This window comes from Mytilus trossulus, chromosome 10 (genome assembly GCF_036588685.1).
Source record: "Mytilus trossulus isolate FHL-02 chromosome 10, PNRI_Mtr1.1.1.hap1, whole genome shotgun sequence".
Taxonomy (NCBI): Eukaryota; Metazoa; Mollusca; class Bivalvia; order Mytilida; family Mytilidae; genus Mytilus; species Mytilus trossulus.
Window position 1 is genome coordinate 9,529,398 of NC_086382.1, and position 24,417 is coordinate 9,553,814.

A 24,417-nucleotide genomic window follows, 5' to 3' on the forward strand; every position below is an offset into this window, starting at 1 on the left:
ACGATTTATTAAAGTAACTCTACTTTTGAGACCATTTTACCATGCACAATATAATTTATGACTCAAAATAACTACAGAACTAAAGCAAAGGGGCATTGTACATGATTTTATTCTTCGGGTCAAATCCGCATAACTGAGCCAAATTACAGCGGCACAAACGCTCAACCGTGACTTTACTCAAATGCCAGGACGATCCTAGCACCAGAATACGCCTTTTCATCAAGCAATCTTTTTTTTAAAGCTTTATTTCATTTTTGTTTTCATCTCCTTCATATTGACCTACTTTCAGGTTTTAGTTACGACAATTGCCGTGCAAAAATATTATCAAGGAAAAAATATAATGGAGAAAATTTCCGCATTCCCAGTTTTTCACCTTATGTTATTTATATCCTTGTAATTTCGTCTTTTATGTGGATTGTTGTCTTGTTGGTAAATATACCATTATACCAAAACAAATAAATACGCGGAACATGGCTTTGCCGCGAACAATATAACGTGTATAATAACAATCATTTTAATTTGAACAATACAGTAAAACTAATTATATAACTGTCGCCGCCTATAAGATATTGCACCATTTTATGACTAATATTTATATGCATTTAACATGTAAATGTCGTTATTTTATTAGAATTAGAAGACAGATTTCTGTAATAAAATATCGATCTCAAGACTGATTCATCTCGCTGAAACTATAAAGTAATTAAACAGTCGGATCACCACAAACATTTCTGGGACATTTAATTTCTTTCGGAATAAGATACAATCCATATACATGTATATCATTATTTACAGGGTTCTGAAATTTTGTTTTACCCTGCCGCATTTTTGCGACTGTCCCAAGTCAGTAGCCTCTGGCCTTTGTTAGTATTGTCGGATTTTTATTTGTTGTTCATTTTGTATATTTTAAAGTTAAGTATCATTTTCTCGCTGTTTTTGAAGAGCCATTCATTGCCTTCTACTGTTTTCTGTTCTTTGGTCGGGTTGTCACGTGTCTCTCAGACACATTCCTCATTTCCATTCTCAATTTTATTCACGGTTTATTTATTCTGTAGTCGAAACAAAGTTTACAAAACATGTTATTGATCATCACTCGGTTCTATATTTTCCTACTCCCAAAATGTATCATAAAATTTGTCTGCATTCACAAAGTCTATTACTGTTTCACTTAAGGGGTTTGTATACGGGAATTTGAATATACATGTATTTTTTGTAAATACCTAGCGTTACAGGCCTTGTTTTTCACTGTTGGAATTGCTATCAAATTTACATACCTGACCTCTTTGATGGATTGAAAAGAATCTATTGGAATTATTATTATATGGTTCACAATCAAACTGACATATGCCAAAGTATATCTTTGGAAGGGAAAATAGCATGTTATTCTCAACAGTATCTGAATTTGAAAAGACAAACTATGGTCTGTTACGTAAGCTAAGATACAATAAATGAAGTGATCTGTTATCGGAGAGATTACAACAAACCCTTTCTCTCAGTACGGCACAGTTCTGTGATAAAGAATTCAATCTGACGAAATAATCAGTTTATAGGCGTTTTAATGGAGCTTCAATTTGTGAAGGAATGCAATAAATTAACTAAATTAAAAGCTGATAAATTTCAGTGATGGTTTGTAAAGGTCTTTGATTGACATGTAATTGGTCAGTTGTGGTCCTCGTCGTCTTTTGATTGAGATCCCAGGTGTTCTTCAATTTCCATACCTGTTACACCTGTAATCAAGTTAAGTGAGCTATTTGTCTATGTTAAACGCACACAGACGACAATGCTTCTCAGATCAACCTTTTAATCTTTCTGTCATTAATAGTCCAAATTTGTGTTAAGAACAGTTAAGTTTGCATTTAATATGTCGGACTCTCATCAAATTATCGTTCTTGTTCTCACACGTGAGACATATTTGGTTCCCAAGATTACAATTTGGTCTATAATGACAGTTTACTGGACATAAATGCGGTAAATGTTTGAAAACAGAAAATCGAATTCATGAAACGTCTTCCATGCAGTGTTCATAATAGACAAAAAAAAACTAAAATATCAGAAGCCAGTCTGATGTTACTCTCATGGTGCGACTCATTTATAAAGAGTGCTTAATATACAGTGTTTTGGAGGGGTTATATCTTTGCGATGGTTCTGAAAATTGCCATGAACTCAACATTTATGCTGCAATGTAAAATGACCAGAAGTCTTCAAATTTGTAGCAGTTACTAATATTCGTTTCTAATTCTTCATTCTTTATTCAGTTGTTATACCACCAAACCAAAGTACGTCACATCCGTTTGCATTTGAAAGTTCCGTATCATAGACATGTATATATATCTTGGGTGTTGCAAAGCACCATTATTTTTTAATTTGTGTTTTATAGAATATTTTAGAAACTTGGTTACTAAAGCTTGAAGATAGGGTGAACATTTCCAGTGATAGTTATTTTCTTATACCGGGTATGCATTACTTGTCTATACTGTATATGCAATGTGACGTTATATGAAATTTTGTCTATAGTACTAGACAGGATAAAACTTTACTCATGGAAAGTACTTCTTTATGTTGAAACAAAGATAAAGTGAGCATATTTTTTTGAAAGAGCAACTTTAACAAAGACTAACCTTTATTTTACGAAAACACAGCGACTAAACTTACTTGTTATTACGGTTGGTAAGAACATGTGGAGTGGGAAGCTAAGATATGAAGGCATGTATATATACTTTGGTGACAAATAAATGAAAAATAGAGACCTTGAACGATACGTTCATATTTTGTTATAAAGTTGTGTTTGAGAGAAAGGTAAACATGACATCATACAAACTTTTGTTATTTTCTCCTTTGATAGGAGATCTATTCAGTCAGTTGTAACAAATCTGAGGAGTTTGATGCTATCTTCGATCGTTTCTTTTCAACAGAGATAATTTATGGGGTATTGAAGAACAATTAGGGTTAGGGATCAAGTAACTAGAAAGACACCTGTGAAACATCTCGCCATTGTTCTTATTTATACGTTTATTTACAGAAATTGTGCAACTATGAGTCGGCTGTTTAACTTGTTTCAATTTCAGTTTTTGAAAGACACTTCAGTCATTTGGGGTAAAATAAAATGGTATTTACTCCTACATTTTTTATTTAGTTTTCAATAAAAAATATTTTTGATTTGTAAAGCCGATGCTGTAAAATAATTTTGGTATGAGCCTCGTTTTCAGTTGAGTTCTTGTAGCTTCGTAAAAAAATTGTTTTCAATGTAAAAGGGCACATTCACTTTCTTTATTCAGTTTTATCGGTAAACGCTTTATTACACTTGCTAGATTTACCTTAAAGCTTACTGAATTTACCCTCTTGAAAAACGCTCAATCTTTCTTGATTTACTTTTATCGGGAACTCTTATATATCTGTCTATACCATTGTAATTTGGTTTGTTGAGAAATAAAGATATGTATAACTTTTCTGGATTTACTCTCATCAGTAACGCCTTAACTTGTTGGATTTACTTTAGACAGGAACGCTTAAACTTGTCGGAATAACTTCAAATCCAAAATGCCCAAACTTGCTAAAATTTACTTTCATCAGGAACGCTTAAAATTGCTTGATTAAAAAAAGTTTTTGTTTGTTTTCATTTTTACTTTATGGAAAAGAAAACCTTTAATTTTCAAATAAACATTAGACAAATAGATAAAAATTAATTACTTTCAAAAATTTAGGCCAAGTTGACCCATGTTTTGTATAATTTAACCCACTGTATAAGATTTCTAAATCTCTTATCCCTCTGTCAGATGGTCAAAACGTAAATATTTGCGCCTTTTTAATGACATATTTACTAATAGATGCTGATAACTAAATCATCCTTCGTTTTGATAAACCTCATACCGAAAGTCATTAACCATATCGTGTAGGTTGTACAGAAATTACTGTTAGGAACCTTAATTTGATTAACTTGACCTTATCTGCCATATGGCTTTAGTAAATCATGTGTAAAATTATTAATAATGTTATTATCATTTTCATTCTGTTCTGTCATTGTCCTCCCAAGAAAATTTATTGTCAACATAGAGTACTAAAGCATAAAAAAGAATAAACCGCTAAACACCTGTGTTCATTAATGTTTAATAAACGTATAACGTAGAATTAAGTGACAAAGACGTCGATGAGGAGCAGATATAAAAACACAAGTATAAAATATGAGACGAGATACTATGGAGCAGATATAAAAACACAAGTATAATATATGAGACAAGATACTATGGAGCAGATATAAAAACACAAGTATAATATATGAGAAAAGACACTATGGAGCAGATATAAAAACACAAGTATAATATATGAGACAAGATACTATGGAGCAGATATAAAAACACAAGTATAATATATGAGACAAGACACTAGGGAACAGATATAAAAACACAAGTATAATATATGAGACAAGACACTATGGAGCAGATATAAAAACACAAGTATAATATATGAGACAAGACACTATGGAGCAGATATAAAAACACAAGTATAATATATGAGACAAGATAATATGAAGCAGATATAAAAACACAAGTATAAAATATTAGACAAGATACTATCATGGAGCAGATATAAAAACACAGGTATAAAATATGAGACAAGATACTATCATGGAGCAGATATAAAAACACAGTTATAAAATATGAGACAAGATACGATGGACCAATCCAATTATCAATTAAAATATAAATCGAATGAACCATTAATTTAAAAAAAAAGCTATAAATGTGTTTGTTAATTTTTACAACAACAAATGCATATTATTAAAAAAAAAATCTTGATGGCTTAACAAAGGTCTCTTGGCGAGGTCTATTATTGTGACAATGCAAACATACGCCTTTAACGACTTTTCATTCGATTTATATACATATCACGATGATTTATATACATATCACGATGATTTATATACATATCACGATGAGTTATATACATATCACGATTATTTGGTATACTTCAATGAGACGCCATTCAAACTATTAAAACACAACAACCGACTCTTGTGAACGTTTGCTTTTTGTTCATTGTTGAAGGCCGTATGGTGACATATAGTTGTTAATGTCTGTGTCATTTTGGTCTTTTGTGGATAGTTGTCTCATTGGCAATCATATCACATCTTCTTTTTTTTATAGAGAGATCGGTTTAAACAACAAACAAAACAAATACTTTGAGATGAAGAACAGCAATAAAGCGCTGTGCCCTTGCTTTTTGTTTGTTTTTGTTTGTTTTTTTATTGCTTTTGTGTCATGGATAGGGTAATCCTTTACAGCTTTTTAAATTTATTTTTACAGGTAAGAGTTCTGGACACTACCCCTGGTAACGTCATCAGTCTTTGAGAAAAGATGAAGATACAATTGAATAACTATAAGAATCGGAGATGAACTATGTATTAAAGTTTCTTTCTCTCTTTTCGAATTCCCGCTAATTTACTCTCCAGACTAGACTTTTACAATATTTACTACTTAACCGGCAGTACTTAAACGAGAACAATGTATTACACATTTTATACCGAATCAAGAGTGCAATATAATTAATGGTTAAATTATTGGAGTTTATATTACAACAATCTTTACTGATTATGTACTAATCTAAATGATCTTCAAACTGTTGAAGTACTAGTGTACTAGCTGTAACTAATAGTATAGTATAAGACTGTCTGTATAAAGTGTTATTATAACTTATGTAAGAGTAATTTTCACATTACCTTTATTTTACTGTATATATATTTATCTTTATTTGTTGAAAATAAAAGAATGCAAACGTGTATCCTAGTTGAAGTCTTTGATTGCACTGTAAAGTGAACCACAGAGGCAAAAACAAATGAAAACAACATATTTTAACGTGTTTTAAGAGACAAGTTTTCTCAGAGACAATCTCTTGACTATAAACCTTCATCAGAAACGCGCCACCTGCCGTAGGGTAACATTGCATTGGCGGATCCAGGGGGGTGGTGGCCGAGGTTGAAACCCCCTTTTTTTTGGACGAGCAATGCATTTCAGTGAATGGGAGAATATAGTTGGACACCGCTTAACTCTGGGTTGGGACCCCCTTTTTAAAATTGTTGGATCCGCCACTGCATTGTCCAAGGGATTTGGAATTTTAGTTTTTAGACAATATATGAACTGCACTCATTTAATATCAACTCAACTGGTTTAAAACATTTATCATGTATTATGTTTCTTGTCACTTGTGTATACTACTAGTATGTTTGCATTTTAACCCGTCAGGGTTTCACCTTTTGCATTAAAACACAGATTATTTATCAAAACATTACACACAAGGTTTACAAACAATATACAGTTATAGAAACTTTTAGGTATGGAAGCAGTATTGTATTTCTGTATGTTTATTCATTCAACAAAGATACTTCAATTCGGACGTCTTTGTTTTTAGATATATAGAAACTTAAACGTTTACCAATGTTTGCAGCTAAAACACGTTTTCCGATTGACAACTATAAAATTAGTAAATGTGGTATCATTGGTAAAGAGACAGCTATCAATGGAGCAAAGGACAAAAGTGTGCGCAATTACGGAGCAGTGCATGTTAATTTATATATATATATATATAATTAGACTATTGCACATATACATGAGATAATATTCATACTATGTAAAGTTGATAGAAAATCTACATTTCGTAGGTATGAACCAAAAGGAATATCGCTGTCGGGAAATATAGCAATGTTCTAACATTGCTATATTTCTACAAATAGCTATATAGCTTCAAATTTAAACTAATCGTCTCTTTTGTCGAAATTTTAGTCAAAGTTCTTGTTATATATAAATCTATAAAAAAAAATCATCAAGGAAAACAGTATGACATAAAACGCGTGCCTTTCTATCCATTTCATTGCAAAAATAAGATAATCATCATTTTTCTTTTATTCTTTTTGTTTTCTTTGATTTCATATCAATAATCAATGGAACAAAGAATAAAAAAGCCAGTCATTTTTCATCATACTACGCAGGGAGCTGTAAATCCTGGGATCGTTGACGGTCAACTTTGATCTTTTTCCGGGCTGGACACATCCATCCACACATGTTTGAAATATGATCTGTTGAAAAGAGAACATAAATAAATATGGCAAATGCACGAGTAAGACACGCGAAAGATAAATTGTATAGCAGCGTGCATCTCAGTTTTGATTAAAGAAGAAAGCAACCAATTACCTACATGTGTTTTCAGTCAAATGTGCATGGCATTCCGCATAGATGAATAAATGATTCTTTTATCTTATTCTAATTCGTTTTGTTTTGACAACAAACATGCGCTATTTTCTTCTCGTATTTCGGTGTTATTTTTGCTGTATTTGTTCCTTTTTGTAGCACTTTTTTGACAGCATGTCAATTATCGTGGTAAAATAGAAATATCTACTGATGTAAAGAATAAGCTAGATTCACCGTAGCAGATTAGATTACCCTATCGAAAAATATTTTGTTTGTTTACTTCGTAAAAGAATCATATACCTTTTTTTTTTTACCTTATCCATAATCATATATTTTAATCTTTTCCTTTAATTCGTTTCAATCTCCAATTTTTGTATTTAAATATTTTTCTTTCCCAGGTGTTTAATCATGTATCTAGTTCACGTATGTAAATAAGTTGATATTTTTAAAGTGCGAGGGGGTCATTGACTTACAAAAACATGTATAATCTTGTTACTATATTTATGTTTTGATTGGTTAAGTAACTGGGTCAAAAGTTGAGTTAAGGCAATTGATAGTAATTCATCATAGTTTTTATAGTAAAGGGGGGAATGTTAACTGTCAGAATGGTCAAGCGCTTGTATATTTCGAAAGTATTTTTAAAGTAAAATGTGTTCGAAAACCTTTCAATACTCCCTTGTATGAACAAACGTTCTATTCTGTTATTACTTTCGTCTTACATTTTAATTCGTTTTCCCTCTTGCTTAACCCGAATAATTCATGCGTTCTATTTCGCTGATCTTCGATTACTCCATTAACCTAGCCAGTATAGAACAGAACAGAACATATTTTATTTCCAATTAAGGGCCCACAAGGGGCATACAGAGCATACATGAATAAGAAAAAAGAATATTGATAGGAGAGATCGATTACGGGGAGGTTCTGAATTATTCGGATTCCCTCTTGCTCCAATTTCTTCTCAAACAGATTGTTCCCGTCTTCCACTGTAAGTAGCAAGGGCTATCCGCTTTTGTTTTGTTTACTTGTTGTTGCTTTCTGTTTTTGGTTCTTTGTTTGATTGTTTGCCTGTATTGAGTTTGCCCTTAAATACTAGCGCTCAGTCCACTGTTTTGTTTCATAATAAAATCAACGGTACCAATTTTGTTGCACCAGATGCGCATTTCGACAAAACATGTCTCTTCAGTGATGCTCGTGGCCAAAATATTTGAAATCCAAAGCTTATATAAAAGACGAAGAGCTACAATCCTAAAGGTCCAAAAAGTATAGTCAAATTCGTGAAAGGAATCAGAGCTTTGCATGAGGGAGATACATTCCTTAATTTATAATAATTTCTATTATTTTGTAACAGCAAATTTAAATAACACAAAATATCCGTATTTTCATGCCAGTACCGAGGTACTGGCTACTGGGCTGGTGATACCCTCGGGGACTAATAGTCCACCAGCAGAGGCATCGACCCAGTGGTAGTTATAAAATCAACGGTACCAATTTTGTTGCACCAGATGCGCATTTCGACAAAACATGTCTCTTCAGTGATGCTCGTGGCCAAAATATTTGAAATCAAAAGCTTATATAAAAGATGAAGAGCTATAATCCTAAAGGTCCAAAAAGTATAGTCAAATTCGTGAAAGGAATCAGAGCTTTGCATGAGGGAGATACATTCCTTAATTTATAATAATTTCTAATATTTTGTAACAGCAAATTTAAATAACACAAAAAATCCGTATTTTCATGCCAGTACCGAAGTACTGGCTACTGGGCTGGTGATACCCTCGGGGACTAATAGTCCACCAGCAGAGGCATCGACCCAGTGTTAGTAATAAAATCAAAACGTCCTTTGAATATTGTAAAAATAAAAATGACCAAAGATCAGAGATGTGAACAATAGGGCAGATCAATATAAGGCTTTCATCTATGACAAAACCAATACCATATTGTTAGCCATGAGCGGACCCGTGATTTGTTAAATATTAACGACTTTACACTTGTATTGCATGTGACAGACTCGTCCAGTAATACTATCTATTTAAATGCATATATATATACTAGTACTCATAAGGGGTTCATAATACGGCAGGGTCAAACGTGTTGGTCTCACCTCCTACTTACATTGAAACCATGGCGCAATAACATATTTAACGCAATAGTAGTAAGTTCATACTGGTCGTATCATAACTTACAACCTCTTTAAACAACATCATCACCGTAAAACCAAAGATGCTATTCAGCACCATCAGTCACTGTATCAGCACGATGAAAAACTTGTACAATATTTCCTTTGGGGATGTTCTTCGAAATCTTTATTTTAACTTTACAGCAGTTCTCACGGAATATTTCTTTATAACTTGACCATATAGTTCTCACGGAATCATTCTTTCAATTTGACAATAATTCTCACGAAATCTTATTCCTTTTATACAACAATTCTCACGTCTTTGGTCTATTGATATTACATGTTGCTGACGCCAGACTCGGCTCTATATAGTGCGTGATAAAATTTTGTAAATTCTTAAGAATGTGTAAAGAATGCTAATTGTTTAGTTCTTCTTTTGTTTGTATAAATCAATATTTAAATACAATGTTTCATGTTTAAACATGTAACTTCTATAAACAAACGTGTTCCAACTCGATAAGTTAATGTTTAAATATTATTTAACATCGATAAGCCATTGTTTGTAAATATTCAAATCCGTTCCAGAAATCTTAACATTATAGTACTGTTGTGGTGGACGAATTAAATGGTGGAAAAAAGATGGAATAACTTAAATTGACACAAAGCACATCAATATTTTGAAATGGTGTGCAGACTAAAAGGACATATATAAAAAGAAGATGTAGTATGATTGCCAATGAGACAAATGACACAGAAATTTAAATAAACAGCTATAGGTCACCACCACGGCTTTCAACAATGAGCAAAGACCCTATCGCATAGTCAGCTATATAAGGCAGGGAAAGCACAAATTAAATGAAAAACAATCTAGAAAACTAACGGATTAATTTATGTACACAAAATGAACAAAACACAAATATGTTACACCTGCAGCAACAAACGACAACTACTGAATTACAGGATCAACACCACTTAAATTCCACATCAGTATTTTGAAATGGTGTGTAAATCTTGTTAAATTGGACAGGGTCTGAAGGCGAAATAATCCCTGCCTCATGCAAAATCTAACACATGCGTGTCAGTGACGAATACAGATTTATAAATGGGTGGGGCATTGCATGCCCTTAAGGGGCGCCCGAGTCATCTTCAGTGATCCCCTAGGTAACCAAACAATGTTTCCCACATAGGGGGGGGGGGGGTCAGGGCTCTCAATCACCTCCTGGATCCGCCTAGAAATGTTATGTTTACAGGAACTTGCATACTCGGTGAGGAGATATGTGAAGGGCAATATCGTAAAGCTTTTTCGAAAAGGTTTGATTCCTCTATTTAAATTCACGGGCACATGTTGAAAAATTATTTCAAGTGATCGTTAACCCGTCCAACAGATCAGTGAGGCTTTTTAACGCCAGGAAAATAAAGTAGAAAAACATTTCTGTTAGCATTTTATGGACACTTGAATATCTACTGTAGCGAATTCATCCTTGCGTTTGTAATTTACGCAATTAACACATGCTGCGGAAGTTTCTGGTGTCGCAAATGAGATGTTCAAGTTTTCTTTCAATTTAAAATCAATTACATTTCTTCCAGTCAAACTTTCAGGATTAACAGTTTGTCTACTTTTTCATTTTTGAAGAAAATGCCTTTTTTTTAATTTATAGATGCATGATCGCCTGCAAATACGTCCTTTGTCACATGATCTCCATTATTACGTTCATTGCGTTGGAGGCAAAAAACCGAAAAACAACAAAACAACAACATCACTGCAATGCCGTGCGTGCACCTATGCACCTGTCTTTCTCCAAATCAAAACAAAAATAGGATTGTTATTCACTTGAACATGCATTATTTAAAGGTGAACGCTCGAACATCAAACATGAATTCCGAATGTAAGCAGACCCCCAGCAGATTATCCGAATGCTCATAAAAATTATGTAAAGTAGATAGAGCTGTGAAGGTCAGTGTTCGGTTGTAACCTTGGATAAGTGAAAGTGTAACATTTGTTGGATCAATTGAAATGGAAAATCTGTTTCAATGGTGTCAGTCTCTCGTAACTAAGAAATAAATTAATATATATATATAAGGGACGATGACCTATCAATTTTGGAAATAAAAGGTGAAAATCCTCATTTATGCGGTAAAACTGGAATAGCATTTATATATTCACTTATTATAAATATTACTTCCATGTTATAAATAAGCATAGTTTTGACTGTTATGTGCGTGATGGTAAACAAGTCAACTTAATGTTATTTCCTAACCCCAGGACTTCAGTGTAGATTTAAACAAATACAAAAAAAACATTGAAACAAAAGCACCATTAACATGGTTTCCATCATTTTGGCCCTACACGTTAATGTGAAGGCGTGTGACTTTCATTTATTGACTTTTTAATTTTTTCTATGGTCATTTGAAGGCATTTAATATGTATTGGTCCACAAAACTCAACCATGGAGTTAACACCTAATAAAAGTCAGGTTGTCATAGAAATATGTGAAGTTGTGCGTGTGCTTATACGCGTGGTTCCATGAAATAGGAGATTAATTTCACAAAACTATTTACAAATGGTTTCTACAGTAATTAAAGACGTCGGTGTCAGATTAGTTTATTGGACTGAGCACAACAAAATGGGTTTACTTTTGTCTATCAAACACGTGTATACCACGCGCATTTGGCATATGAATATTTTAATAAAGTTCAAATATTCATGTTTAAAAAATAATCAATACTGCTTAACGACGACGTTAGAATTAAGTTGTGCTTTCATTGATTTCCTGTTTTAGGTGTATTTTGGATATTTTGTTGTGTAAAACATTGGATTCTTTTTAACAACACCCAGTGACAAATTTGATTCTTACATGTCAGGAATAGATCAAAATAAAAATATAGATAATATAAGTAAGTAAATCCTGTGAAAGGTCGATCAGCATGAAGGCATTTTAGCCTTGCAACATACATATCTTAAAGCCGGACTCATCCAAGAAGTTATGGCTAGAGTTCTGAACGTGCATAGAGCCTTACACGCTATCTATAAACACGAGAAAGTTAAAAATTTGAAAGTTGGAATGTTTCATAGATGATGTTTTTAAGTCAGCCGTCAGTCAATATCTGAGAAAAGTTCAGACCCAACCTGCCTTTTGTGGTCATAGACCTTATGTTAAAATTTCATATATTTCTGTTTACTTTTACTAAAGTTATTGTGCAAAAACCAAGAAAAATGCTTATTTGGGCCGTCAGTCAATATCTAAGAAAAGTTAAGACCCAACTCCCTTTTGTGGTCATAGACCTTATGATAAAATTTCATAGATTTCTGTTTACTTATACTAAAGTTATTGTGCGAAAACCAAGAAAAATGCTTATTTGGGCCCTTCAGTCAAAATGTCATAGATTTCTGCTTACTTATACTAAAGTTATTGTGCGAAAACCAAGAAAAATGCTTATTTGGGCAATTCAGTCAATATCTAAGAAAAGTCCAGATATCGGAGACGAATCGAATGTTATGTCCCAAATCTGTCCGGACGTGGCTGCGTATTTATACATCCAGCACAATTGTCCTCTTTAGAATCTAAAGGACAAGGGCAATCTCATTGTTTCTACACCAAAATGAAAATAACGTTATGTCATTGGTTGAATTTCCATTTTGAATACATTTTAAATCTAATTACGACGTTTAGATGTACACTTAAATAGTTACCCATCATACATTAGACTCTGAAACGGAGAATTAAACGGACGTTCCACTTTGTTAACGTTTTTCTTTTATTGTTTGAAGAAGACATATAAAGTGACCATACTTGAATTCTACAGTGTCTGCAAATCAAAAAGCATGATATGTGACAAACTTATAACTTAAAATGAATATATATATATATATATACAACTCGTCTAAACATCAACCCAACAATGTTAGATCTGTAAATTTGCTTTCGCAAATTTTTGGTTCTTCCCTCGCCGGGATTCGAACCCATGCTACTGTGATATCTCGACACCAAATCGCCTGCACTGCAGCCGTCCCGCTATATATATGAGAGATACAGAGCTTACTGACCCCTTAACAGTAAGGGAGTAAAATTCTCAGTTCATATGCCTGCTTGTTTAATAACTCTTTGTCTTTGTCTTCTTCTCAGATGGAGATGTATGAACAGAAAAAAATAATTGCATTCCCCTGTTTCTTGCAATGTATTAAATATCAAAACAAATAAAGAAATTTCTGTCGTAAAACAGATTTACATGCGAATAGATAATGTCGTAAAAACAGATGTATATGCGTATTACACAGTGATATAGATAAGATAGAAAATGATCTTTTGTTTCATGATTACACATGCGATATCAAATTTCCTCATCTGCACGTGCGTTTAATATCTATTTTGAAGAAAAAACAGGGTTGCTATGACAATCGCTCGTGCTCATCATCATCAAAAGAAAAACAACAGCTGGCCGTGCCAGAAAATCGCTAAATGTTAATGGATTTATTCCACAAAATTATTACAGAAAAAAAAATTAACATCGGTTTTAAAAATGTTCTGCTTTTATGTCTATGATATATATAATGATGAGTAAAAGAAAAAAGTAAATACAGCGGCTACCAAGCACAAATTGAAAAAAAAACAAATATTGTGCACTGTAAAGAACTGTCTTAACAAAGCAATATAATATTTGTTTACAATTTATGTTTATATAGAAAAATGCGCAAGATACGCACAAATTTCTCAGGCAAATACGCTACAGTTTTACATATACAATAAGTTCCTGGAATAAATATAATTGCTGCTCCCAATGATAATTGTATTTACTATTTCGTCCATGATGTCATAGTATGTGTATTTGATTTTAATTCATTGATCACATTTGCAACAAATCTCTTTCCGTACTTGTTTTTATCTTTGATTTGTGAAATATAATAACGTTGTATGAATGAAAAGGCTCATAAAAATTATCCGAGTTTTTATCATAGTAAATAAAAATTTGTCAACAATACCAAATTCCACAAAAATAACCTTAAAAAAGTGACACTTATCATTTAACAACAGAAGGTCATTAACAAGGTTGCTGGCTTTGTTCACTTTTATAGTATTCTCCGTTTATAGAATTCTGGAAATGAAACCAGAAGTAAATAAAATTGTGACATTCTTGACGACGAGAATCGAATGAGGATCAGTTTGAAGTATATTGAAATAAATTACCAACAAACATAATGTCTTCTTCATCTAAATATAAGGATTTATCTTGCCAGATAACAAATACCGATTATCCAATGATTTAAGATATTTTAATGAGGAAAGATAACTTTCTCAATGGTGAACTGGTGACTTTGGTCTGGGTTGAAGGGTCGTACTACTGTTTATATAGATAAAAGAAGGCTCGTGGTCCCGACCGTTAAACAAATACTTATAATCAGATTTTGTTTGTCTTTGATCATACTTTGATATATTTAATCTTCTTTATATGTATGTCTCATATTATTTTAGATAGATAGCTCCAGACTCAGAAATCCATTAAGTTTGAGGGATGGATTTGTTTTCTTAGCAAATAATTAATATCAATCTTACCCGCTGGCTTTGCCATCCAATGGTCTTAGATAAAGCTACGCCTTATTTCCTGTGGTCATTTTACTTTTTATTGATGTGCATCTTTTTAGATTTGTTTGTGTATCATTATTTATCTACTTAGACTGCGAATTATTCATTCGTTTGTTTGTATGTTAATGTCCTTTTTACATCTGGCCAAAAAAGATTTACATCTTAATTTCACTTAACCTTTGCTTTTTATTGATATTTTATAACTTGAATGGGTTAAAGGCGTTGAAATGTTATGGTTATTTACCGTAGATTATAGTTGAACAGACTTAGTCATAAATATGGAAGATTTGATTGCATTTAGTATTCGTCTTCTTTTATTGTTTTGACTGTCCTCGTCGTCTACGCATCTAATCTTACAGAACATGGTAGGATTTACACAGAGATTGTAACGTTATAATGAAGAAAAATACTGCATTTTAACATTTTGTACATTCAACGAAATACATAGTTCAATTTACTAGGCAAATAGGTAAAAATACTGTCTATGAGATTAATAGTCATTCTAGTAAATATACAAGAAATATGGTAAACTTACTAGAAGAACAAGTAACTAGAAAGGCCAGAATATTTTACTAGAAAGACCGGAATATTTTACTAGAAAGACCAGAATATTTTACTAGAAAGACCAGAATATTTTACTAGAAAGACCAGAATATTTTATAAGAAAGACCAGAATATTTTACTAGAAAGAGTATCAAATCAACGTATGTACAAGTTATATAATTTCTCCTCGACAAGGTACATGTAAGGTAGTACACCTTCTATAGGTATTTCTGTCAGTGTATATAGTTCAAATCTAAAAGTTTTAAAACGGTATGAACGTTTTGTAAACTTGCATATAAATGCGAAAGATAGTCGCTATTCCTGTAATAGTGTCTAACTCTTATATACAAATTATTGAGATCGATACATATAGGATTACATATGATAAAACTGGTACATGGTAACACATGTAACTATATGGCAGGGCAATCAATGGTAGGCAAATGATTTTTTTTTCGATCCCTGACTTGTTTCAATTAATGCAAGATATAGCTCTGAACCAACGTCAGCAACATTGATTGAATGTTGAATTATGCAATATCACGAACGTTATTACAAGGTAAATTGTATACTAACAAGTCCATTACTTGAGTAATTATTTAGTACTGCTTAATCAGCAGTCACGTGGCTTGTGATCATTTTCAGCATGTGACCGTTTTTTTCATTAAACCTGAACCAACCTTAGTACCTTAGTCATGGCCCCACAAACAAAGCCCTTAACCCCACCACATTATGTATGCATGTGCTTGTCCCAAGTTAAGAGCCTGTAATTCAGTCATTGTCGTTTGTTTATGTATTACTTTAATATTTGTTTTTCGTTCATTTTTGTATATACATATGGCCGTTAGCCTTTTTGAGTTTTCTTGTTAAAATTGTTTTAAATTGTCATTTCTGGAACTATTATAAATGACTATGCGGTATGGGCTTTGCTTATTGTTGAAGGCCGTACGGTGACCTATAGTTGTTAATTTCTGTGTCATTTTGGTCTCTTGTGGAGAGTTGTCTCATTGGCAATCATACCACATCTTCTTTTTTAAAATTATACTTTTTTTCAGTTTAGATTTCTTGATTTTCTTCGCCTCGTGATCATAATGGCCCCGTAATCCACAGCTGAAAATCGCGTATGACGTAATAGCATTCTCGGGGACTACAACCTGCATATTTTGAAACCGCGAGATAAGATTGAAACTTAGTTTTGTAGAATTTATAAAAATAAAAGAATAATTGCTATGAAAGCAAAAGAGAGAGAGAGACGAAAGAAACCAAATGGTTATTTATATTCATAAGTTGAAAATAGACTGACAACCCCATGGCAAAAAAAGAAAATACCAATTGACAATCAACAATATATAAAGCAAATAAAGAAAACAAAAGACTGAGAAACACGAATCCCATCAAAACCGGTTGAGCAGCAACCGTCTATGAAGGAAATCGATTCACGACCCTGGAATATTGTGTCAACTGGTAAATATTTTTTCAATGATTATTCATTTTCATTTTTCATCTGTTACTACTCATGCTTATTTTAACTTTAGAACACAAATGTTCTTCTTCCCTTTCATGCTGTCGTATGAAAGAAGTTTTTTCATCTCTTACCCTGTCAGGATATTCCTTTTTAAAATCCCTAACCCCCATTAAAAAATTATATAGTCATACCATAACTTGTGTCGTGGGTATAAAATAAGCAATGGTTTACCATTCCAAAAAAATGTTCTGAACTTCGTTTTGCAAATTTAGAGGGTCATATATTCTGCAAAGCAAAAATGCAGGAAAAAAACAAGAAAATGTGCCCTTGTGGCAACATCAATAATAACCATATGACAACTCGTATATGTATTAACCTCACTTCTAATGACCCCAATATAAGTTACATGTATGTACCAATGTGCTGTCATTTGGTTTCAAAGATATTTCTTACCGTGCACTTGTAAAAGATATTACTCATTACTACAACTAACAGAAGGTGTATATCTTGTATCTACAAGTTGTAAAGTAGGAACAAAGTCGGTCACCTTGTTCACAAGCCGCTGTTTTAGCCCGAGGATCTCCGAACGTAACGTTTGATCATCTCATTGAACACCTCGCGACGATCAATCATCCGGGACTTTAAAGTGAAGACTGTACATGAAGCCGTGCTATATTATGTTTTTCCATGTAATGGCTGATGTCAAGTAAATCAGCGATGAAAAATATCAATGTACCTACCGCAAAACATGCTGGTGTACAATCAGAGAAAGGTTTCGGCCGTGTTTCCTTTTCAGGTTTGCAAGCTCTACATATGCACTGTCACACATGTATGCTAGCGTGTCTTATTGTTATCAATACCATAAATCCGGTCCGTGTGCAGAACCCATTCAATATGCATATTTATGTATGGTCCAAGACTAGTGATACCCTAGCAAAATGCTGGAAACTTATAAGCTGATGTTCGGCGGACTACTACACTTTGTTCGAGTGTAGAGTAATACAAAGCGGATTCCAGTTTATGAAACTTAGTCCTCACAAACTACATGCTCATACTGCCGATAGCATAAGTGCCCACTACAATTACGGATATAAAATTAATCTCCAAACACTAAAAAGTTATAATTGCACAATATATATAGGTATAGCAGTATTAACTAGATTTATAGTATCAAAGAAGCATAACTCTGGCAAAAGTGAGATAACAATAAAATTTGGTATGTGCATAGCTAACAGGTGTCGATACATCTTGCAAAATAAAAATATATTGACTATAACTGCACTACAAACTATGACTTTATATAGGGATTGACCATGACTGCCCATCATAACATTGTGTTGTGATTAATCTGTTTAAAAATAACACCCCTAATGTATGCTATATTGACCTTTACTACATACCATTACTTTGTGCTATATTGACCTTTACTACACACCATTACTTTGTGCTATATTGACCTATACTACACACCATTACTTTGTGCTATATTGACCTTTACTACACACCGTTACTTTGTGCTATATTGACCTTTACTACACACCATTACTTTGTGCTATAATTGAACTTTAATTGACATCATTAATGTGTGCAAAAAACGGACCCTTATCACTCACCCTTACTACTATGTATAGTGATTGTCCGTTGCCACAGTTCGCATTATTTTTTGGTATGATGTGGTATGAGTGCTTATGAAAACACTCCCCTACCAAAATACAAGTATAAAAGTTATCAATTAAAGATTAAAGTACCACCTTACCACACCAGTGTGATGATTGACCTTTACTACACAACAAACTTTGTGTTGTGAATGACCCATAATATATACAATCCATGATTGTGTGCGAAATTTGACCTTTACTTCACAACTTTAATGTGTGCTAAAACTTTCCCAGACATCATAACATTTTGCGAAGATTGACCTTCACTGAACAACAACCTTCGTGCTATGGTTGACCTTTACTTCACAACAACCTTCGTGCTATGATTGACCTTTACTTCACAACAACTGTTGTGATATGATTAACCTTTACTTCACAACAACCGTTGTGCTATGATTGAACTGTACTTCACAACAACCTTTGTGCTATGAATGACCTTTACTTCACAACAAACTTTGTGCTATGATTGACCTTCACTGCACAACCTTTGTGATATAATTGACCTTCACTGCACAATAGCCTTTGTGCTATGATAGACCTTTACTTCTCAACAACCTTTGTGCTATGATTGACCTTTACTTCACAAGAACATTTGTGTATTGGTACCGAACGTGCAAGACCCTTATGCGTATTCAAGGTCGTTAAACACCTCGTCGTGATCTAGTAGACCATTACTACATCACCAACTTTGTGCTATATTTGACCTTTACTGCACAACAACCTTTGTGCTAAGATTGAACTTCACTGCACAACAACCTTTGTGCTAAGATTGACCTTTACTGCACATCCATCTTTGTGCTAAGATTGAACTTCACTGCACATCAACCTTTGTGCTAAGATTGACCTTAACTGCACATCAATCTTTGTGCTAAGATTGAACTTCAATGCACAACAACCTTTGTGCTAAGATTGACCTTAACTGCACATCAATCTTTGTGCTAAGATTGAACTTCACTGCACATCAACCTTTGTGCTAAGATTGACCTTAACTGCACATCAATCTTTGTGCTAAGATTGAACTTCACTGCACATCAACCTTTGTGCTAAAATTCACCTTTACTGCACATCAACCTTTGTTGTGAGATTGACCGTCACTGCACCTTTGTGCTAAGATTGACCTTTACTGCACATTAACCTTTGTGCTAAGATTGACCTTTACTGCACATCAACCTTTGTGCTAACATCAACCTTTGTGCTAAGATTGACCTTCACTGCACATCAACCTTTGTGCTAAGATTAACATTCACTACACAACAAACTTTGTGCTGAAGTTGATCTTCACTTTATGCTATGGTTGGCCTTTTTCTATTGCTTTTCTTTTGTACAGTGATTTACCCTTTATACAATTTTATTTTGTTATGTCATGCATGTGATTGGTCATTAATGCACAGTTCCTTATGTTACTCTCATTGTCACTTTACAACTTTATTACTAGCAATTGAGAAACAGTGAGTTCTCTATGTAAATGAAATATCAGTGACTTTTACTATGAAAAATACTCCCATGAATCAGATGTATTAATTATCAGTCATTGAAGTTGTGTCCAACTAGATTTTGAACATATCTGGTCAGAAATCAATCTTGAAATCTGTAAATTACAATGAGTGTACAACTCCTCGGCTGCTCCTTTACCATTTGTGAGATGAAATTGATAATTGTTTTTGTAGTTTGGTTTGAGAGAAGCAGACTATACAAATCCTTGAGCAGACCACGGGTTAAACTATCACATACAATTAAGGTATATTTCTGTGTCATTTTGTCTCTTCATTGCCAATCATACCACATCTTTGTTTTTTATATATGCCAAAATTTGTTTTTATGTTAAACTAGACAAGTGGCTTAATGTTTTTACTATGCTTCTGAAAAAAACAAAATAATGGGTACCAACCACTCAACCACCAATGGTAACAACAATAAGTGCCATTAAATATCCAATGCTAACAAACGACATGAATGCTGGATAGCATTTACCAGCCAAGAATAAGGACCAGAATGCAACACTCCCAACTTTTTAACTAATCAGTACACATGTACTTGAATGCCTCACTCCTTTGGAACTAAAGGACACAATATAAAGTCAACATTCTTATAAACATTAAATGCATCTTGACAGTAACGAGTTTTGCAGATTATACCACAGTCAACAAGGATTTTTATTTTATATAATAACAAACAAAGGTTTTCACTTTTGAACTATTTTTAATTTTCTTTTTTCATCATTTTACAACAATAAATTAACAACGAGATGTCTTAGAGACATCAACAAAACAATTGTGATGTTCACATAATATACAATCTGTTAATTAAATAATTCTCCCCATTCCCTTCATTTCTCAATATAACCAGTTGTCTGCATTACACACTGAACTATCCCCCCCTTCCCGAAAAAAGTAACATTATGACTTGTAATGATTAAATCTCATTGAAATGACTTGTGTGTTAAAACTAATGTTAAATATGATTTGGGAGTTATAATGTACTACAAACATGACGAAGTGATACATAAAGTAAAATTTAAAATCAACAGATTGTAAATTACATAAAATAAATGCTGAATGAAACATTAGATGTTTATTACACAAAATGTTGGAACACTATAATGGTGTAACTGCCCTATTATCCCCGTAAACTTCTATTATCTCACCCCCCTAAATTTCTATTATCTCACCCCCCCTAAACTTCTATTCTCTCACCCCCCTGAATTTCTATTATCTCACCCCCCCCTCAATTTCTATTATCTCATTCCCCTAAACTTCTATTATGTTGTCCCCCTAAACTTCTATCTACCACATTTATCCTAAAATCCATACATTTCCCAAAAACCTAATGTTTAACTTTTGATTTTTACTACATTAAGGTTAACTCCAGTTTAGTGTTCCATTTCGAGATCATTGTTCTAGATTTTGACCCTGGATTAAGAAAGTATTGCATGTGCACTTTTTAAGTTCACATTTTATGTCAGAAAGCAAAATAAAAGCATTTTACAAACAAACAAAACAATTATCAAATAAAAAAAAATCTTTTTCACTTTTAAGATGTTTCAAACTTCTCTTTTAAAAAAATTAAAAGGCATAAACTTATACTGCAACACAAAAAAACAAAACTACAAAATATATTAAAGAATATCTACATTTTCTGATAAATAAGTTCTGGTATATTCTACCAGATTTATACCAATAAATATTTTCTGTCACAAACCATTGATAAGTTTTCTATAATTTATATAAATAATGAGATCATCCTAAGTCACAGTTTTATACATTGCACATTTTTTTTCCCTCAGTAAAACACAGACAGTGAATTTAATTCTGAATTCTGGCAAGATCCTTCAATAAATAGTTGGTCATTGTTTTGGCAAGTTCTGAATCTCCAATAATCTGTCTGGTAACTATGGTAACATCTTCCATAATTCTTTGTCTGGGTTTTGCTGAACACAATAGCACTGAAAGATAATGAGATGTTCATTATTAATAATTCAAACATGGCAAATATAAATATAGTTGTCAATTTAATATTCCACAATTTATATAAAATGTTTTTATTGAAGATACTGTTTTATTATTAATAGAATTTTTTACATAAATCATATAGACATAATTTTAAGGTATATAACATTATGTTATTTATAGATTTTCATTGTCTCTAGAGAGAGAGAGATTATTGATTCTGTGACTGATGTCTATAGAAACTATATAAACAACTTACCTATTGTTAATAATTGATGTGGGTTAGATTCTAGGAGATTTGGTTCTTATTGTTGATAAAGATACATCTGATCTGCTTCTCTTTCTTTTTGGCATAAAAGCTGAAAAGGAAAAAGATTTATTAATAACAGACTAAAATATAACGTTGTGTATATATGTCATGAAATTAACAACAATGTTGTTTATAAAATAGAAATGTAACATTGTGTAGATCACTGTATAAAAATGTCATGAAATTTTTTTTACAAAATAGAAATATACTTTGTTTTCATCATCGTGTATAAAATGTCATGAAATTAACAACAATGTTATTTACAAAATTGAAATGTTTTTTTTTCCCTGGACAATGTAATCTTTTTCAAGCGGAAATAAACACAAAGTCAGACAGTTTATTACACATTAATCAGATTACAATAAATATATTCGATTATACAATATCTGTTGGTGTATCGCCATGGATGTATCAAAATAAAAATATTACAACGGCGGGAAAGTAAAACATAAAGTTCGTGCCAAGTTAAAAATCTTATGAATGAAACGGCGGGGAGGTACAAGGTTGTACATGTCTACCTATAAAATGGAGACAAACTGAACAAGTTTGTACAAGAATTGAACCTGCACCAATCAGACATTCAACATGCGATTTAAACTTCAATTCCCGCAAATTTAACCACAACAATGAATAAACACGTTAATAAAAATAAAATTTACGAAAATGTAATTATTAAATTTTGAAATATTCTCTCCCGTTGTGAATTGCTACGTTTTCCCGTAATTTACATATTTGTCATAAGTACACTATTTCCTTTCCGATATTTCTGGTATTTACAAACATAACATTTAACACGGATTTTGAACGTTGCCTTGCAACAGAAAGATTATTATGAAACCGACATTTCTCACCGGGTTACAACCGTACGTTAATTTATACAACTAGGGCGTAGTAAATGCGTAAATTTGAGATAAGTGGTTGACCTAGCTTGTCGAATAAAATGTCAACAACACACCGCGGTAAACAAGTCGTGGCCTAGATTTTATAACTCACCAGAAATCTGTGTTTGTACGACTTTCTTCTCAGGTTTATTGCACACATTAACATTTTTCTGACTAGAACAATTCTCCTCCGAGTTCGAAGATTTTTCACATGTACTAATGTCCTCACAAGAATCTAAAGACAACACAGATTGTAAACTTCCAGTTGTCTGTTTCACAGTAATTATGTCACTAATTTTCCTTTTCAATTTCACTGGATAGTCTCTGGTATAAAAAGACGGAATATATTCCTTTTCTTCACAAACTTCCCACTGGTATTTCCCTTCTAAAGGAACATCTTGGTCAAAGTCATAATTCCATTTCTCACGTAATTCACTTCTATTGTCCTCTAAAGCTTTATCCAAATCTTTACGGATACTTTCGTGGTCGGGTGGACCAAACAGGCAACGACGAACTTTAGATTTTGTAGAAAAGGTTTGCATCTTGCTTATTACTCCTCAAGAGAAATTGTAAATACTAGCAATTTTCTACACCCTCGGTCTTTAAATGGCATACACACAACTGAATCCTGTCACAACACGCAGCGTTACTTTAAGATCGATTGACCAATCAGAATCGTGGTAGGCGTGGTCAGATGATTAATTTATCTAGCTTATTTACTATGAAGGTCAGATAGAGAGAAATGACCAGACTAGTATTTTAACGTGTAAAATTACTTTTAAATTCAATTATTTTTTTAAATTCTATAAAATAGTTTTTAACTGAAGTGAAAATGTATCTTATCCAATTGATTATAAAGATTTGGATGTCTGTTTTTTTTTATATACGCTATTTTATGCATCAGCGGTTTTTCTAAATATAGAAACGATTGTAACGTGTTGGCACTTGCCTTCAGGGTCATTGTAGCGGAACTTAAGTAAAGAATGAATTCATTATGACACGTGAATGGGGTTAAATATACTATGTACAATAAACAAAGAATATACTTCCGATTAAGTGCGGTACAAATTTCATTAGAGAAGAAAGACTGTATTTAATTGAAATAATTGATTAAATGAAAGATCAAATATAGTTCATGATTATAAATAATTGTTCATTATTGTGATTGTTCGAGGAAATTACAATGCGTTTATTGTTTCTTTGTAGATCAGATGAATAAAACATTGTTCATTTTATTTATATTC

At 32.7% G+C, this 24,417-nt stretch overlaps 1 protein-coding gene across 1 annotated transcript; it reads right to left on the reverse strand.

The window, feature by feature from the left end:
• Nucleotides 1–20,715: 20,715 nt before the first annotated feature.
• Nucleotides 20,716–23,813, reverse strand: LOC134686823 (cyclin-dependent kinase inhibitor 1B-like). The gene is made up of 3 exons (XM_063546628.1): nt 23,286–23,813; nt 22,242–22,341; nt 20,716–21,978 (listed from the first exon to the last, which is right to left on the reverse strand). Exons 1-2 carry the CDS (start codon nt 23,713–23,715, stop codon nt 22,265–22,267), a joined length of 507 nt encoding a protein of 168 aa, XP_063402698.1. The 5' UTR covers nt 23,716–23,813; the 3' UTR covers nt 20,716–21,978; nt 22,242–22,264.
• Between the last annotated feature and the right edge of the window lie 604 nt (nt 23,814–24,417).